The following is a 19,979-nucleotide window of genomic DNA, read 5'->3' on the forward strand; positions in this document are numbered from 1 at the left end:
TCACTTTTAGGAATAAGTGGCCTGTAGTGGTAAAGATCTGATTATGCTGATGGGGTCGCAAAGTCAATCTAATTAATTTAGCTTATTCTAAATCTTCAGTCCCTTTAGGCTGAAAACAAAACTGTAGTGAGTTGTAAGATCACTGTGGTTAGTCAGTGGGTAGTCATGATCCTTGTTGGGGGGAAACCCTCAAAGAATTGAGGGAAAGGATGTCAGTCAGGTTTAAAACACCATGTAGATTTTTCTGCAAATGCTTACTTTTATTTGAGAAGAAATTATGTGGTACAGCCCTTAGATAATGTTTTGATGGGTTCGATTAGCTGCTGGCACAGATAAAGGGACTGAGTCATGAATCTTTCTGATCTGTTAAAATACGCATTTTGTGCAAGAACAAAGAAGCTCTAATACTGTTGTTGATGTCTTTGAAATCTAACACAAAAATGGGTCTTTTCAATCTTTTTGAAATTGCAAATTTCATATAGTAGGCAAGAAGTAGAATAATTTGAGTAACTCCTGAACATTTTGTAATAGTTTTAATAAGGTGTTACAAAGAAAATAATGTTAAAAAATCTAAATTAAATAATTCATATAATTACACATACTTTGCTCTGTTCAATAAAAAAGTATTTTGAATAACTGAACCCAAATCTGGTTGATTTTTGTAGTACAAACTTATTTTTGAAAGTACATAGGTTATACATGGTAATGCAGTTTTTACTTCTCGGCTGTAAAATTTAAGATGCATTTGGCTTATATTAGGTAAATTTAACACTTTAAATTGTTCAGCTGTTAAGGGTTTCTTCACAGTTCAATATCAACAGCTTGTAATAAGAGAAGAAGGAAAAAAACCAAGAAAGCAACCCCCACAGAAAAACAACTCTCCAAACTCAAATTATTACATATGTTGTAATAGAAAGGGTTGGTCTTGCTTCTTGGGTGTCTAGGCTTTTATGAGTTAGTTTCTTTATCTTATTTGAAATTCAGAATTATTCAGAAGTAGTGGCTTGAATACCTGGGGTTTTAATCCAGGTGCATTTCTGTTAACAAACAAACAAAAAACAACAACAAAAAGAATACCCTCCCTCCCCCAAACCCCAACCAACCGAAAACTGAAACAAAACGAAAAAATAACCCCCAAACAAACAATCCCCCAAAAAACCAAACAACCCCAAAACAAAATAAAACCCCAAACCAACCAACCAAACAAACAAAAAAAACAACAAAAAAACCCCAAACTGTTTGTGATGCCACAAAATATAGTTCATGTTTAGAAATCCTGTTTAGGGGTAGAGATGCTGCATACTCACATTAAAAGCCTTGCTTACACCCTTCTTCTAACCAGAAAAGTGATAGTTATCACTGAGCCTTCCTATCAATACTGTGATAACAGAATGGCTTAATTTATAATACCACATTACAAAAACATAATCCAGAAAATGAAGCACACATTTTGAAACAGTAACAGTGGAAGTCTGATTCGGCATTTTTGGAACAGCTCCCATTGCTGCCTTAACCTTTCAAACAAGCCCTTAAACATACTTGCTTGCAATTTTGCAAAATGATGAATACAGTTAGCTTTTTATATAGAGAAACTTGATGTTCAGCACTTTAAAGGGCTTGCTCTTTACTACTTAATTTGCATAATTTGGTAATTGGTAGTGTGTCTTGCCATCTGTAGGAAAAACAGTAGAGTTTCCACAAAATATGTATGTATATCTATAAAAAAGCACATAGAAATCAATCCTGTAAGTCTAGACTACGTATTTGAAATGTACCATATGTAGTTGAATAAACCCATTTTTAACATTCTTTTGTGTTAATGGATTTGATTAAAATGTTATGCCTGCTTAATTAGCTTCACAGACTTGCATTTCAGTATTTTCAAGATGTCTGCAAAGGTTTATGTTGACCACTTCAACAGAAGATAAAAATATGTTTTTTCCTTGTGGTCACTAATATAACTCAAATTGCATTAATTGAAATATATTTACAAACGCAATTTTTTTAAAATTTTTCAATAAAATCCGATCATTTTAAAAAATAAAATTTTATTTCTGCATAAATGTACATGGAGTATAGTACAATGTTTTAATATGAGGTCTGTGGTCTACTTTGTAAGAAAATGTTCAAGTGAGGATTCTGTGTGTTGTGAATCTAGATTTTCTGAAGATGTCTGGCTCAGCTTCTAAAGATGTTGTATTTCATGCTTCAGTTGCATTTCAGAGAGAAAAGAAACATGGTATGTCTAAAGTCAAGATAATATTTTTATTTGTATGGGCAGTCTTTACATTTTGCTCAACTAGTAATTCATAAAGGAAGACAAAGGTTTTGACAAATACTTTTTATTTGTTCCTTACACAGACAAAAGAAGTTGGTTTACTTGATGCAGACATATATGGACCTTCAATTCCAAAGATGATGAACTTAAAAGGAAACCCAGAATTAACGCCAAGTAAGTGGAATTAATTTGTTTTTCTTGCCATCTTCTTTGTACATGGACGAGCATGGATCACTCATTGGTGCGGCACAAAGGGAATGCAGACAGAACATAAAGACTTAGAGTATTTGTTTTATGGTTTTTTTTAGTAATGAGGTTGCTTTCAACTAGCAGCATATTCAGTAGCTGGTTTTTTGTGGGGGGTTTGTGTGTGGTGGGTTTTTTTGTTTGTTTTTTTGTTTTGTTTTGTTTTTGTTTTTTTGGTTTTTTTGGTTTTTTTTATGTTGGTCCACAGGCTTTGGGAGTTTTGTGGCTTATTACTAGAGAAACTGTCAAATTGAGTACTTTCTAGATTGAAGTACCTGGCTTACAAATACAGGCTTTATTAAATTAATTTCTAAGAGAGGAGAATACTTGGTTTTATTTTTTTGGGTTTCTGTTTTGAAGTCAAAGGCTAATTATGTTGTGAATAAATAAATAAACGAACCCTCTCATGTATCGTCAGTAGAGTCTGACTTCCCTCATACAAACTGAAGTATTCTTGTGTTCTCTTGTACTTTGGACCCCATTGAAGGTATATGTCATACAGGCCGTGTTTTCCTGTAAAAGATTTTTTTGCCACGAATTTTCCATTTGAAGTGCATTATGCGATATGAATGCAAAAGGGACTATGTTGCGGTGTTCTTCATATCCCTCCTCTTTTAATGTCACCTTGTTTTTTTGCTTCCCAAAGGAGATGAGGTAAAAATGCAATTCTCCATTTATTTTTTTCCTCACTATCTGAAAAATTGATTATATAAATTTGAACTTCTTACACATTCTGCTGTGCATTTTATCAATCCATACAAAATTTAAATCCATGTCATGAGCCACAAATAAGCAAGTTGCCCAGTCTAGTTTACATGATCATACAAATTACCTTGCTAGGGAAGCAAGAACTTAAGAGTATGATCAGTCAGGTATTAGGGCAGCTCAGTTTTGTTTGTACATAAATTTCAGTTACTAGATATTTTGGGTATATAGCTGAGAATTCACCATAAGCTTTTGTCTTAACATGCTTCAAGTGTTAAAAATACACAGTTCAATGTAATAGAAAGAAATTGGAGGATTTCCCTGAATTTGAATTGGTGCTGTTGACTTGTAAGCACTAATGTTTTGATCACTAAGATGCATTCTTTCTACTTCTGTGTGGAATGTACAAGCAAATATTACCACCATTTAAGAACATTCCTTATTTTTTAACTGACAGAAGATGTATATGTATATTTCATATCTGAACACATTACACTAGTCTACTGAGGAACTCATGTAGTAATTCACTATGAATGATAACAAGATAGAATTTGAATTTCAGGAATTCTGTTCACTTCTCTGTGTGCTTTTAACTCTTGAGTTGCTGAAGCTGTAATGACAACAGTGCTGACAAAGTAGCTGACATGATTTCACTGTGAAAGTAGGAATTTGGAGGGCCCAGGAAGCTTTAATTGTGAACTTCCAGGATTCCTTTTAATGAGTGACAGAGAGGATAAGCTTGCAAGGAAGTGATCCATCATAGGTGTATGTGGGGGGTGTGTGTGTATATATATGTATAGGTGTATATATACATGTATAGGTATAAAAATATGTATGACCCTTGTATGTTGGTATAATGAGATTTAGTGTTATTTTCTAATTTCTTGCTACATTTTCAAGAATAAAACATAAACTCTGGACAAATAGTATTGTACAGAAATTGAGCAAAGCCAGGCAGTTCTGTGTTAAAGATGTGCATTAACAATGTATACATAACAATAAGTCAATTAAAACCTTTTTTTTTCTAATAGCATAGCAATCAAAAACTGTGTTTAACCTATTGCTGCATTCAGTGTGAGGCCTGGATTTGAAAATGAAACTGTGGAGTAATCCTTGGAGGTTCTCAGCACTCTTGCACTCTTTGATTTCTAGTTCTTTTCTCACATGTTTGCAGCTGAGAAGAGATTAGGGATGTTCAATACTATACAGAACAAATCCATGCAGCAATTATTACTTTTGAATAGAAATTATAGTTATGCTATAATTTAAGTTTTCAAAATGCATTAGGAGTTCTGAGTGAGGGGAGAGTTTGTATAAATGTAAGACACTGCATTAATTTAATTATGCAAACTGTAGTACATTGGAAAGTCTCTTAACGTTTAATAGGATGTAATTCAAAATACTATAACTAAATGGTCAGGGAAATACTGTTTAGTAAGTTCACAACTAAATTTAATTAGGTAATGGAGGATTATCTAACTATGGAATAAATACTAACATCAGATACAATATAGACACAGGGCAACACTTTTAACGCAAGTAACAAAAGCATTACTTCTATTCTTGCCCCAAATAATTTACTTAAAAACTGTTTTCTGGCTTAGTGAACTGTGTAATTTTTTTTTTTTTTTTTTTTTTAATCTGCCATTTAGACTAGCTAGCAGAGAGTAAAAGCTGTTATATTGCCAAGAAGACATTGCCGTTTTGCCAGATAAATTTAATATTTCTTTGCTTAATTTAAATGATGATGAAGGTTATGGTGCGCTTTTTTTTTTTTTATGACTGTTGAGTGCTCTCTTAATATTTCAAAGCTTTGTTGCCTTTTTGTGATATCCTTAGTGTCTTCTTTATTTCTTAATAAAATAGTATATTCAAAGGATCAGTAGTGGGCATCTGTGTTCCAAAATTGGAATAGAAAGTAATTTCTGAGAGAAAGCTAACAGTGGTTGTGGCTGCCCCATTAAGGCTGATAATGCTGCAGGGGCTATAGAAATTAAATTACTGATAAAATTCCGAAGTCATAAATGGACATTTTTTCACTGGGACACATTTACATGTCTGCTGCTCTTTAGACTATGATTGCTGAATCTTGCAACAGAAAGTGATAATTTGAAATAGCATCTGTTGAAAATTGCTTAAAGATGTCTGCTGAAAATATCAAGGGATTGTAGTGCATCTATTTGAGGGTTACAAATAGAAAATTTAGAGTGGACTACTTAAATAGAGGAAGTACAACGCAGCCTAGTTACTGAGGTAACCATGAAGAAGTTTCTTGATCTTACCTAAGGGTTTAATTTTAAACATACAGCTTGTATTCTCAAAGAATGTTGTCTTTGTCATGCTCTACCAGCAGAACTGCATCATGGTTAATTTGAAGAAAACCTAAATTTACTTCTTTCAGAAAAAATAGTATTTGCTGTTGCCATTACCTCTTGATTTGAGAACATATGATTTTTAGATTGTGTTTAGTCTAAGAATACGCTTTGCTTTGTTTTGGAAGAAGTCTGAACCGAAACCCCGTATTTTACTTTTGGTGATGCCTTAACACAGTTAATCAGGATGGCTGGAGTAGTCCCATGTCTTACATGTGACAAAATAGTAATTCAGAATGTTATAATTAGTTGTGGTTTATATTTTGGAAGCTCTTTCATGTGTGATGAGGTAGTTGAAAATGTGAAGAATACTAAGTGTTAAATATTTTATTCTGGGCTTGACTATTGCCCTCAAATCTGTAACAATTAACCTCAAACTCGATTAATTCAGCTATCGTTGAGTTCACTTGTGGAAAGAACTGTTGACCTTGGAAGGGAAAGGAGATGGAGGATACCGAGCTCTACAAGGAAGTATTTATAGGCATGCAGTTGTTAGCTGCTGCTTGAAAAAATCAAGAAATCCTCTGGACAGTTAATTTATTAAAATTTTATTCTTCATTATGCATAAATTCATGCTTACAATTACAAAAAAGTAAGGCAAAAAAGTATAGGATGAGAAATGTAGTGCAGTAATTAAAGTCTTTTACTGAGAGCAGTCTTTTTTGGATAAATGATAAATCAAATTTTACTAAATGCTGTTGCAGTATAAATTAGTGAAACACTGTAACCTGAAAAAAATACATTTCAAGTACTTGAAAGCGGAAGTGTACTCTTTGTGGTGTTAATCCCGGAGTGCAGTAATTATAAATTTTTTTAATATGGATTATGGCTAGCAAATACTCATTACATTATGAAGTTTACTCTTAAGAGATGCAGACTGTCTGGTTCAACTTTTATACAAATTGGAATTAAATTGCAAAATGCTTTTCTTACAGTAACATGATAGATACACATTTCATTGTATATTCATAAATGATAGAAATTATTTGTGTTTGTATATTGAACACATTTACCTTTATGCTTATTTCAGAGGAATACTCATTTCCATCCCTCTCTTCTGGTAGAAGTAAAATGAAATAGCTTTATCTAATTCTGAATTTTCGCAGTATTTTTACCTTGCAATGTCACTGCTACGTTCGTTGTTTTTTTTTTTTCCTTTGTGCATTTCTTGCTGTATCTTCCCTTTTTTGTTCTCCTTCTCTACAGTATGATGGAGTGGCTTTTCAGAACAAAGAAATGAAGTGGAATACGTCAAAAATAGAAAAAAATGTATTTCAGTTCTACGGAGGCTCAAAGTGACAGAGTTGAAAAGCTAGCATCAGTTTCCTTGGCTTTAGTTGATGGTCATGATTTTGTAAAGTACATAGAACTCCACTTTGCAAGGGGCGAAATTAGGATAAAATCACAGAAGGATGCATGAGGGAGTTCATGTGAAGTGCAAAAGGGAATATTTAATATACAAAGAAACACCTTTTTTTTTAAAGTGGAGGATCAACAAGTTTACTGTAGTTTTCATCTATGTTATCAGCGTCCAGGTATGCTTTGAAAGCAGTGTAAGTCCCTTGTTAACTGGAGTGGTTTTTGAAGTTAGATCTTGAACTGAATGTAATGCATAGGGAATGTGTGCCCCTCGGGTTCCTGCTTCTCCCTGTTCTGCTTTACAGTTGTCTGTGACACTGTTACGTGGCTGACCTGAGCAGTCCCCCTCTCACAGGAGCAAGTCAGTGCTTCAAATACCAAGAGCCTTCCCAGAGGTTTTGCATGTCAGGACAAAAGCCTCGAACTGAATGTTGTATTAGTCTATTTCATTCCTTGTGGGTATAATGAACTAAAAGAACACACCCAAATTAATCTAATAAAGCTTTTCATCCACTATAAATAATAATTTTTGGCTCTGTGGTTTATTTTAGCAATTGTAAGGAAGACATTTGTGATGAAAGTGAATGGGGAGATACTTAAAACTAGTCCTGTGTTAATATTCTAAACCTAACAAATCAGCAGTGCTTAAAAATGTAAGAGATGACTAAATCACTGTGCTGTTTACTTGTGTCAGACTTGCTTTTGAAGTACAGTATTACAGCAAGCAATTAGTTCTTTTGCTTTTAGGTAGGACTGATGAAGTTATATATGCAAAACAATTCTGTTAATGAAAAAGCTTTTACAGAGCTTGTTTCCTCTGCAGTCTATCAGGAGGAAAAAAGGTGGAAAACCTACTAGGATAATGGCATTGGTAGGCTGACTAAATATGAGAAGCAAATCTTTTGGGAAAAGCTGTGTTTCTTCATGCATTTGTTTCTTAAAGTTGAACTGTGAGCACTGAATAATGCTCTTTGAGTCTCATTTGCTTTGGTTTAAGAATTTGTGATGTCTTCGTGGTTAGATAACACTGTTATTGCAGGGTGTAATGGGAAATCACAGCCTTCCTTGTGTGGAGCTCTTCAAGCTTAAAGTACAAATTGCAGTATTTCTCGGGCAATCCTGCAAATAAACTTATAACACAGTGTGAAATCAAGCTTGAAGTCTCAATTAGTCTGTCACATGCCATAGAATATTCTAGGCTTCTGGCATAAGCAGTTAAAACAAAGATTTAAAATCTGTATCTCTGACTAACCTTTTGGTGACAGCATCCTTTCCCCTTTGATATAGGTTGGTGTATCTGTTTTATTGTGGGATACCCCAGGGTCCTGTTGCTATTTGTCCCCCTCCCCTCCCTTCCAGTGCAGTTATTTACGCTTTACCGCGCTGTGGGTGGAATTCATTTGCCTTTACTTAAGATACTAGTACTGCTTTAAACACAGTGGAGCGTGGTGTCTGGCATCTAGCTGCTCCTTCCAAAGGTATGGCTCTCCCTATGCTCTGTGTCAAATCTGCTAGTCCTGTATAAATCTCAGCTCCCTAAGGCATCAAGGGTGGATGGAGACATCTCTATTTACACAAGTAGGGCCCAACCTTTTTGTTACTCTTCCTATGTCCCCTTCCTTCCTTCTTCCTCGTCTCCTTCGTTTCTTCTCTTCCTCCCCCACTTCTTCCCTTCTCCCTTCCTCCCCTTCTTTTCTTCCCACCTTCATAGATGGAAACCCTATATAGTCTGAAGCTTTCATGCCCTTGACTGGAACCTGGATCCTCCCGTTACAGAACATTAAATCTTAGGAGGGGACTTTCAAAATATATGGCAGATAAGTTCCATATATTTCTACATAGCGACAGCCACAGGAGAATTACTGCTTACTGTGATTAGCAGAAGGTGCTGTGTAAGTTGCTAGTCCCAGCTCAGCGCTGTGATATTCTTTAGTCACTGCAGCATGAAACTGCACACAGTTAAAAATCAGATGATGCAAAAATTTTTGAGATTCTGTAAGTGACCATGCTGCAAGTCTGATTCAGCTTGTCTGGATGTATGGCACATTAATCGAGTTTGTCCCAGATAATCTTGTTAAATGTACTGGAACCACAGACTATTCTGACGTATCTCTCTCTGACTGGCTTGGTGGCTGTGTGTTTTGTTGTGCCATACATCATCTGCATTTCAGGTAGTGAGATATCGCTGAGATGCGAGGAGGTACAAAATAGCAATTTCTCATGAAAAACCTCAGCTAATGATGAACTGTGCAAACAGCAGCAGAACCTTTAACTCTTGTATAAACTACGAAGAAGTATCAACTTGCTCAAATTCTGATAAATGTATGCAGATGAGTTACAGTATGGGTTTTATTTAAATAACATACTGTGAAAGGTGAAGGAATACTTAAACTTACGAGCTATTCAGAAATACATTTTTAAAGCTGCTATGTTAATGCTTAAATGTGAGATGCTAAAATATTGCCAATAATACCTAAATCTCTGAATAACATGTAGTGTAACTTTCAACAGCTTTTTCTGTTGCGAACTGGTTGTGCCTCAGTTTGCTTTTTAAAATTTTAATTCTTTCACATATATTTGGGAGTTTCAAGGGAGAATACATAACTTCAGCAGGGCACTTAAGTGTCTAGATCTAGATGTTTATCAGTTGTGCATTATATGCTTTCCAGCATTGGAGATGCTCTAAGGGGAGCCATGGCTCAGTTAGAGCATCAGACCTTGGGAGAACAGGTCTCCAAATCCACAGTATTCTTGAATAACCTAGAGCAAGTTTCACAGCCCAGGTCTTGATTCCCTCATCCATTACATGAGATAATAATTCTGCATCTCAAAGATGTTGTTAGATAAAAATGTTCATTTTGGGTGCATGGGTGTTACAGAAACAGGGCTTGCATAAAACTTAAAGATCAGGAAACAGGCTCATTCTGAGCATAGCCCGGAGCTTGCAGGGGTGTCTGCACTGGCGAACACTTCTGCATTGGTAGTGTGTTTGGAAACATTTGGAAATCTGCAGGCAAAGGTCAGTAGGATACCTTTAACTGGAAAATCACACAATTGTTCTACTTTTTTATAGATTTAGCTATTGATGTCCTGTTACAGAACAACTTAAAAGCACCACTTTCCTGCTCAATGACCAAAATCCAGTTAGGACAGGCAGGTGACTATTGAGATTTATTGAAGACAAATAGTAAGATAATTTGTTACCATTCTAAGAAGTCTATGATACTCTGTTATAGTGGTAAGTTCCAAAAATATATGAGTATAATAGGAAACGTTTAACAGGGAAGAAAACCTGAGCTTCTAGTGTTCTTATCTCCTGTTTGGATATATTTTTTACCTTTGAAATGGTAAAAATCCCCAACCTACCCCTTTTTTCAGACACTTGAAAACTCTGAGCAACTCCTCTGCATTAGTGCTCACTCAGTCATTGAGCTCAAAATGGATTTGCTAGGGTGTTGCATGATCCACTATACTCATTTAATAATTATCAGTTATCTTTTGCTTTTATTAAACAGCATGATGCCTCCTAAAAAGGTTTAGTATTAACATCACAATTTTCTGCAGTAATGATCTTTACTTACCTGATGAGTTAAGACTACATGTGAGACTTTGCTTGCTCTAATGTATCAGTCAGTAAACCTCCTCCGAAAACTAAGCCAAGAATTGAAATGTCTCCTTGTGGCTTAAACCCTGGTGCACAACTGAGCACTATGCAGCCGGTCGCTCACTCCCTCCCAGCAGGATGGGGGGAGGGTTGGAAAGGTAAAAGTGCAAGAACTTGAGGGTTGAGATAGTGACAGTTTAACAGGTAATGCAAAAGCTGCACATGCAAGCAAAGCAAAATAAAACAAGGAATTAATTCCTTGCTCCCCATCGGCAGGCAGGTGTTCAGCCATCTCCAGGGAAGCAAGTCTCCATCATGCACAACTGTTACTTGGGCAGACAGACGTCATCACTCTGAACATCCCCCCTTTCCTTCTACTTCCCTCAGCTTTATATGCTGAGCATGACACCATATGGTATGGGATATCCCTTTGGTCGGTTGGGGTCAGCTGTCCCTGCTGCGTCCCCTCCCAACTCCTTGTGCACCCTCAGCCTACTGCTGGTGACGCAGTGTGAGGAGCAGAAAAGGTCCTGACTCTGCGTAAGCTCTGCTCAGCAATAACTAACATATCTCAGTGATGATGTGTTATCATCACTCTTTTCATCGTAAATCCAAAGCACAGCACCATGTAAGCTACTATGAAGAAACTGAACTCTTATCACAGCGAAAACCATATACATAGAGCTTTGTACATACTTTCTGTGCTGCACTAACCTATGGTCACCATTGAATGGCTGTTTTGGGTGTTCTAGAGAAAAAGAATGGAGTAAGTCAGTTACCTTGTCAGCATAGTCTGTAAGGCTTTATTTTTTCCTAGTAAAAAAAAGTTAAACCCAATCTACCAAAAAAAACCCCACCCGAAAATAGCAAACCCCCCAAAAAGAAAATAAAAATGCATATCCATCCTAATGACTTTAGCATCATTATTCCTCACATAACCGTCCAGCCTGCGGACCAGTCCTAGAACTCTTAATTGGCAATCTGCTGTAATGCTGTCGTGAATTTGCACATGCCTGCCTTCTCTGGTGTCCTACTTGTATTCTACCAGAAAAAGGCATTTTACTGATATTTCATTGGTGCTCTGTTGATCTTATTGATCTGATTTTGTATGTTTAGAGGAATCGTGGCACCCTTTTATTTAGGGCCATCAAGCTTACTGAAAGGTTGTAAACAAGAATATTTTGTTGATCTCTTGGCGTAGGTGGCGTAGTACTGCTACGTGTTGTGATTTTAAGAAATGTGTTTTGGTGTATGTTGGATTTTTGGAGGTTTATGGCAGGCATCTAATAACAGAGAAGGAAGTGTTTACTCTGAAAGCGATAGGAATTAGAGATGTTACTGAGATCTTGTTAAGCTAAATCTTCTTTACTTGTTACGTTTTAGAAAATCTTCATGAGACCCAGGGTGAAGGAGGAGGAATGCCTGTTGCTTTTGATGAGACAAAGGTGATTACCAGAGCTCACTGAAGCACTTTAGATTTGAGATAGTCTTAAGAATGCTTTCTAGCAGTAGGCAAACAGTGGGGTGCTCTGCAGTATTTTGTATTACTTTGAAACTGTGTGGAATATTATAGCCATAATATACAGCAGGTTGTGAATTGTTCTTGTGCATTGTGTAAATTTGATTAAATCTTGCTGCTTAGAGCAGTTTATAGTCCTTGTTGTAAACCAAAGAAAGTAAGATCCAGTTTTCATAAAATTAGACTCTTGTTGAGAAATAAACAGTGCACGTGTTTCAACAATAGAGGCCCCTTTGGCTACTCTGTAGGTCAGTGTTTGTGTACTTGTAGCAAGTTTTGTATTTTACCCATTGAGGTGAAAGAGAGGGTGATCTCTGAAGGTGTGTCCTGTGAGATTAGTATGTCTGCCTAGGCTCTCTACAGAGGAAACCGTCCATGCAGGCAGTAGCTGTTGAGATGTTAGTATCTAGATATTTGACTGATGTACTGTAGAGCACTGTAGAGGACAGGGTTGAACTGAGAAGTTACTATGTTGGTGAGCTTTCTCAGAATGAATGCATCTTTTCCATACTTCTTCCCCTCCAGTTCCTGGTCCTCATGTGCTGAATGGTCAAGCATTGGCCTCCCCTGTTTGTTCTTATATCTTTCCGATTTCACTGCAAGAATGAAGCAGTCCTTGAATCTGCAGTTATATATGTTGTTGCAGGACCTTTTTTACCTCTGTTTTCAAAACCTTCTTATAAGTAATTATGTGGTCATTTTTCTCAAATCTTAGTATCGTAACTTGTGGCAGTACATACACCTGTTTGCAGTGACACCAAAGCAGTGCTAGAGATGGCTCTAGGCTGAAGTTCAAATGTCATCAGCCTCTTCATAGCAAAACTATCTTACTGCAGGGGGGAGAAGTAAGACACTGATTCCTAGAAATGAGGTTAGACAGTATAATGACACCGGAATAAGCCCTGACTAAACACTGGGAAGAGCTGAGCAAGTAGAGAAAAGTGTTAACACTGGTGCAGTACAACAGCCCAAGCCCATCCGTTTTTCCAGTGGCAGTTCCATATTCATTCCTGAGTGCAGTAGTCATACAAGTAATTTGTCAAACTTTGTATTTTACTGGTTTTGATTTGTAAACCAAAACATTCCATTTATTTTCATCCACATTTCTACGAAATTGCACGGCTTGAATGTCCACTTACTTGATTACTTGAAAGCTTTCATCTGTAGAGTTCAGCTCTTTAATTTGCGTGCTCTTGGGTGTTACTTTGTTTGAATTTGTAGTTCAGCTTTGAATGCCCTGCATTCTATTAACATTGTTTTTATTTTACTATCCATATATATTTTACTTTGGGTCCATCAAAGGTTTCTGTCAAAATATGTATTATAATGTATTTTTTATTGCTTAAAGTATTCTCTCAATTTTATGCTGATTCTTGCCTGTGCATGCTCTTAAAATAAACCAACTAGACCAAGTAAAATTCCTCTTGTTCTTTTGTGTGTGTGTGCGTGCCATTTTGAGGTAAGGTATGGATTTGGATGGCAGAGACTCCATCCGGAATTCTTGGCTTTTGAGAGGTTTTGTTTTGAATGCATTCTTGTTGTTTGTTTACTTTCTGCTTGCCTGCCCTTTTGCCAGCAGAACAATTACAGTATTTCATCCCCTTTTGTTTTCTTGACACTGGAAGGCATAGGAATATGGACTATGACAAGAGCATTGCCCCTGTAATGTTCAAATAAGCATCTTTTGTTCCTACAGAGGATTAAGAAGTTGTGCAGACTTGTGCCAGTCTGAAGACATCCAGGACTTCTTACCCAGAGCTGCTGACAGCATGCAGTTTAGGGGTGGCTTTCTTTGGTACCACTACTCTGGGGTTCCAAGCAGACTGAATACAAGAATTCCCCAAAACACGGGTGTCTTAATGGGAAGATCCTCTGATTCATGAGATGAGTGAACAGTAGCTTAAAAAGAAATTTAAATCCCATCATGTTATAGGACTTTAATATTGTTCTGATATAAATGACTCAGCATTTAGTGAAGTGTTGCAGAAGTAGAAGGCTGCCTAATAGGGGATTTGTGCATCATAGAATGGAGATTTCATACAAATAGATGAGGTTGGTTTCGACATATTATATTGCCTAGATAATATATTATGGGCAAATGCATTGTTATTCTGGCAAAAGATGAGTGGTGTCAGTAAAAACAGAGAAAACGTGGGGCCAGGTTCTTGGATAGAATAGATAAACATATACATATTTTGAAGGGATGAGGGGGGAAAACAGATGAATGCTTTTAACCAAGAGGGAAAACTTCTCTTAAAAGGAAGAAGAAAAAAAAAAAAAAGGTAAAACGTTATTTCTTTAACAAAAATAAAAACAAAACCCAAAAGCGACTCCCACCCCCAAAAAACCTTGTTTGCTTTTGTTTTAGAAAATCTAATGAGACCCCTTAAGAACTATGGAATCGCATGGTGAGCATATATTTTAATTTAAATCAAACTTCCTTACAGATGTACTTGGTGGTGTTGTGCTGGAAAGCTTAAGTTTTTGTTTGTTGTTTCAGCATGTCTATGGGCTTCTTGGTAGAAGAGACCGCCCCCGTTGTGTGGAGGGGGCTCATGGTAATGTCAGCTGTTGAAAAATTGTTGAGACAGGTAAGGACTTAGGGTACATACTGGTGTTTCAAATTGTTTATCTTAAGATGCATTTAACTGATACATGAATGTCAGTGAGTATTTAATATATTAGCAGTGAGCATTTTAGTGTCTTGGTCATCTTAAATTCTGAAGAGTTTAATCTTAGCTTCACGTAAGAGAAAAAGATGACATTTTTTGCATTTGCCTATCTCCTTCAAACAGAACTGTTGTTCCGTGCATTTAATGAGTGGAGCACCCCAATTTGCCTTCCTTCTCATTCCTTTTTGTGTTTCTTTATGCAATTGTTAATAAAGAAAAAAGGCATTTTGAGATTGCCTAAGGATTTGAATGTATAGGTATGTATGCATCACTACAGCTGTATTCCCTTATGTGCTTGTTAATTCACCAGCGCTAAGAATTCTTGGATGGTGTTTGACGTATGACAGGTACATGAAAATCATTAGATACCATCTCTGTGTAATGCAGATAGATTGTTAGGTAATAAATTTCCTGGCATATGGAAGCGGGGTGGCTTTTTTATTTCTTGACAGATTCTTCTCCCCCTTTCCCCCCCCTTTTATTGTGAATAGATCTGTGAAGTGCTAATGAGACAAACAACTGAAAAAATGCATTAAGGTTGCATGTTTAGACTTTGAAGTGACCCAGATTGTTCACAGCTTAACATCTATTCCAGGGTTTTAATGTATACAGCTTGGAGATCACTAGGTTTCTGTATGTCTTCTGTAAATGTCTCCAAATCTTTTGCTCCCTTAATGACTGCAAAAAAAAAGATTTTTTTTTTTTAACTCCCCAGCCTTTTTCCATTTTTACTGAATGCTTCTCTAACATAGATTTTAGAATAGTGCACTCATTGCCGTAGTCAGAAAAGCCATGTGTTTGCCAAAATTTCAGGAAGAATATCTTTGTCTAGATTTCTCTTTAAAAATAAGGGGTATCCATGCCAATGGCTGTGGAAGAGTGTTCTAATCTCTTTGTGTGTTGCATTGCATTGGCCAGGCTCACAAAGACTTGAGCTTAAAACCTCGAAGGTAGAGCTAAAGTTAGCACCTGCTGTATTGGCATACTCAACCCTGGGAGACTGAAGACTGGCAGGCACTCCGGTGCCGTTGCTTCAATCAGTAGTATCCCCAGATGGGAAGCATGTGCCAGCATCCTTGTGGAGGGTGTGGATGATGCTGTGTAATGAGCTCATGGCTCCCTAGCAACCGATGAAGCAAGTTACATGCTGGCTCATCATGCTGTAGGAATGAGACAAAGTCCATTAATGCTTGGGGCATCAGTTGTTTCCCTCACAGTGGAACCTGATTTCTGAAAGAGAAAGGCTTTACAGCTGATTTTTTTTCTTCCCAGAAGCATTTTGCTTCTGAATTATGACCAGGGTAGTTTTAAATCTGTGCTAGAAAAAGTTTTTTCCATCTCCTCGTTTGAAGAAGTAAGCTCACCGATCACAGGGAGAGCCAGCAGGTTCTATGTAGCGTGCAGGTGATTTCAAGACTACCATGTGCTATTTTGGTTTTAAAAACTGTAACCTCCCTTCTGACATAGTTATTCATCAGTCTCAAGAAGAGGTTAACTATAGAACCAATAGTCTTATACCCTTGGACACCTAAACAAGAGGGGACCACAGCATGTGATGATGTTTTTAAAGATACTATAGTTCCATTTTATATTAGAAATTGTTTTGTCATCTGTTGGGGGCTTTGAAATTTTTCCTTGTTTTCTCTTTCTCTCTTCTGGTTGGTCTTGGCTATTACTACCTTTTGTTTGAGAGGATAAGGTTGCTTGCAAGAGTAAAATACTTCTGTTTGTATTTAACTTCCTAAATGCCTGTTCCTAAGAAATAGCTGCTTTACCTCTATAGCTATCTCTAAACCCTTTAAATTAGCTCTCTAATCTAGACATACAGTATAAGTGTATGGAGTTTGTGTGCATTCAGACAAGCTGAGAAAATACTAAGTTCTTAAAGTATTTAAGTCAGACAGATAGAAAACACAGAGGTTCCCAGACTTTTGCATTAAAAACACTGGTGGTATTTACAATGGTGTTAGGTGGTAAAGGGTTTTTTAGTTTCTTTTAATTGCATCAAGACTATGCATTCACTCTGTGATGCTTGTTTGGATGCTTGTTTGTTTTTTTCTGTATGAACAAATCTGTTTTCCAGAGTTTTATCATGCTTCAGATACTCCCGTAGAGTACTGAAGGGCCTAGTTTCCAAATTCATTAATGAGGACTTGTTAACTCATTGTTAAGTCCTAATCAGTTTGTGCCTGTATGAGTGTTTGCTTCTTTTATACTTGCAACTTATTTAAATTTCTGGAATTCTTACTTTGGAAAAGACTTTTGTTAAATATATACATTACGTGCTTTCGTAAATACCTACTGCATGTAACCTTTCTATTTATAATGTGTTTGTATTTGTCCTTTTCTGGTTTTGCTTTGGTGGATGAATGGCTTTTCAGCACAGTCGAGTCCAACCTCATGTTTGTCTCTTTTCACTTCTACTTGCGTATGGCCAGGTTACATTACTTTTCAGATAAAACACCACCTTTTAATTTCAGGCTCTCCTTTTGCAGCTTCTCTCTGGTCTGAGAAGCCACCTTTGTCCTTTTGTATTGCATGGTGTCAGACTGGTAGATAACAGGCAATAAATACCATTGAACACCAAAACTAGCACTTAGCGTTTCTCTGGTAATCCATGTCTTGCGAGCAAGAACAGTTTTCTGGAACATTCCATTTTCCTTTAACAGAGATCAAAGGGAGTGTAACTCGCAATACAAAATAGAGTTAGCAGTTCAGTATACTGTATTACATATATGTTGGTGTATGTGTATCAAATCAGTATAAAAATGAAAATACATAGTGTATTAATACTATAATGTGACCTTCTTCTATTGAAAGTTTTGCTCTATAGAAAAGAAGGAAGGGGATGATGATAGTTCTTGAAAGAACAAGAATATATAAGGAAATGATTTTTCACCTGTAGCGAAAGTAAATTACAAATAGTAATGGAACTTTTGATTCTATACAAACATATTCATAACTCTTTCAGTTATGTATATCTCTTATTTTACATGCCTTGAAATTATCCAGAGTTTTGTTGTGGCTGTGGAGTGACTTCTTTGTTCACATAATTCGATGTTGTGTAGGCCTGTTTACACTTCAGGGTCATCTTTTTTCTCTTACCTGGGTTTTAACTCTTCCCATTTTCCTGACACATTTATCTTAATGAAAAAACTTTTTCACCCTGTTAACACTTCCCTTGAATCTTTCATGCCTCTAGGTGAGATAGAAGAGAGTATATTTTTGTTTATTTGAGTTTTTTGAAAGATAGTTCTTTGAAGACATTGTTAAAGCCCAAGTAAGGAAGTTTTGGTAGTTCTCCAGTGTCATCTGTTGCACTAAGCTTTTTCTATTCAGTTTTCACTTAACAAACACTTCAGAAGCTGCCTACTCTTGTATAGTCCCATTCAGCACTTGTTCCTTTACACTGTGTGTGTCTTGTCTCACTGGTATGGTAGTTGGTTCTGAGTAAACAAACTACCTCAAAATGCATCATCTTGGTGTATTTGTTTGTGGGAGTGACTTCTGACAAGCCTTTAGGCTAAGTATAGTAAAGATGTGACTTTTTGAGAGTTACCTAAAGCCTGTACTTGAACAGTAATTTGTCTGAAAAGCTCTGTTGAAATAAGTATCAAGTAGGCAGTGAAGAACCATAGAAATATAAGGATATTAAAAAAAAAAGGCAAGCAAAATTGTTTAGTGGTTTAAACTGCTTCTGCAGTGAAGATTTTAAATGGTCATCACTACTGTCCCATACAGCCTGTATGGTAAGCTTTCTAGCACCGTTCTCATTTCTGTCTGAGGACACCTTGACAGTTCAGTGGCAAAGGAGCAATTAGAAGGGTGCAGGCACAAACCTGAACTGATCCAGGAGCAGTGTGACTGGCTGTTTTATACCCTGGAGTACACTGCGGCAATTTTCTGCCAAAAGGTTGAGGTAATACAGACAGAGGGGGTTTCTTGTTTAGGCAGTAATCAGTAAAACTTTTAGTACAAAGGATAGTAAGTATTGGTTTCTCTGATCTTGAATTCTGTTTTCTATGTGCATTTCCAAGTTGAAATACCAGCAGAGAAGAAAAAGAATTTCAATATGCAGTGGACAAGTCAGCTTTTCTATTAAAAAAACACCCAGGTAAAATACAAGTGCATATTTCAGCATGTAGTATTCTCCATGTATCTTTGTCACATCAATGGATAAAGTTGTGTCATTATTAGAAGCAAGCATTACCTACACATGGATTCTAGGTGTCAGCAATTCTGTTAAGTGCAAACAGTCCCCTTGGAACTAGCACAAAAATCTGATCTTTTCAAGGCAGGCATCTCTGGTTAATTAAAATCCTTAACAGGATTTCTTACCCTGATTATGACATTTCAACCTATGTTTTTGTAGGCTAGTCAGATCTTACATGGAAAGACTCTTGTATTTCTTCCTTATCATGCTCCTCTAGGGCATCAAGAACATTTTGTGCATTGGCTCCATCCTTGGTATAGTATGGCTATAAAGTAGAACCTCAGCGCTGTTAAGTGTATTGTGACCTCTAAAAGTTCCTTAGATGTACCTGACAAGTATGAACACATTTTTCTAGAAAGACGACAAAGCTTTTCCTGGAGTAGCTCAATTCTAATGAAGTCTCTAAAATACTCTTCTTCTTATCTAACTTCATCTCTTTCTTGCTGCTTCTTTTAGCACCACTTTTTAAATGAAAGCTGTGTATTGAAAGAAAATTGAAACAAAGTTTCTCTGGGAGGGATATAATTAGAAAGGAAAGAATACAGGGAAGTTAGAAAGTAAATTATATAAACCTTTAAGTGCAGAGCAGTTGTACATGTGCAGAGCAGTTGCACATGTGCAGAAGAAAATGAGGCCTTGCACTTTGAAGCATGGACAGCCTTTATTCTCTGTAGATTCATGTTGAAAACCATAAATTCAGCAGAAGAATGATCAAAATTATTTTATTAGCTCAACCCAAAGCTGAGTAAGGCTGTAGTCTGAGGATCCAGTCTTGTCCTTTAAAAAGACTTTTAAGTCGGTTTATGTGATTGTTACAGTTGTATGTAATTTTGAAAGTCTGGCTAGAGGTGGAGATTTTGTATGCTACTTTCCTTCTGAAGCTGTCCTCTACCAAGAGAACAATTGCTTTGAAACCAGCTCTTGCCAGAGGTAATGGTGGTAGTATTTATACAGTGGAGTGTATATATGTGAATGTGCACATATGTACTTGAACTTTTTTTGTAATGTAAT

The 19,979-nt window shown here is 36.5% G+C and overlaps 1 protein-coding gene across 1 annotated transcript in view; it reads left to right on the top strand.

Moving 5' to 3' along the window:
* LOC104411832 (iron-sulfur protein NUBPL-like) overlaps positions 1-14,674 on the top strand; it is a gene marked incomplete at its 3' end in the record, with an annotated part of 29,963 nt that extends 15,289 nt beyond the window's left edge. The window contains exons 4-6 of the mRNA XM_010022360.1: positions 2,362-2,452; positions 14,452-14,491; positions 14,584-14,674. Coding sequence (XP_010020662.1) covers positions 2,362-2,452; positions 14,452-14,491; positions 14,584-14,674 — 222 coding nt within the window. The remainder of the gene's footprint in view (positions 1-2,361; positions 2,453-14,451; positions 14,492-14,583) is intronic.
* Between the last annotated feature and the right edge of the window lie 5,305 nt (positions 14,675-19,979).

The sequence above is a fragment of the Nestor notabilis genome, unplaced genomic scaffold, assembly GCF_000696875.1.
Source record: "Nestor notabilis isolate BGI_N333 unplaced genomic scaffold, ASM69687v1 scaffold16349, whole genome shotgun sequence".
NCBI classification, from domain to species: Eukaryota; Metazoa; Chordata; class Aves; order Psittaciformes; family Psittacidae; genus Nestor; species Nestor notabilis.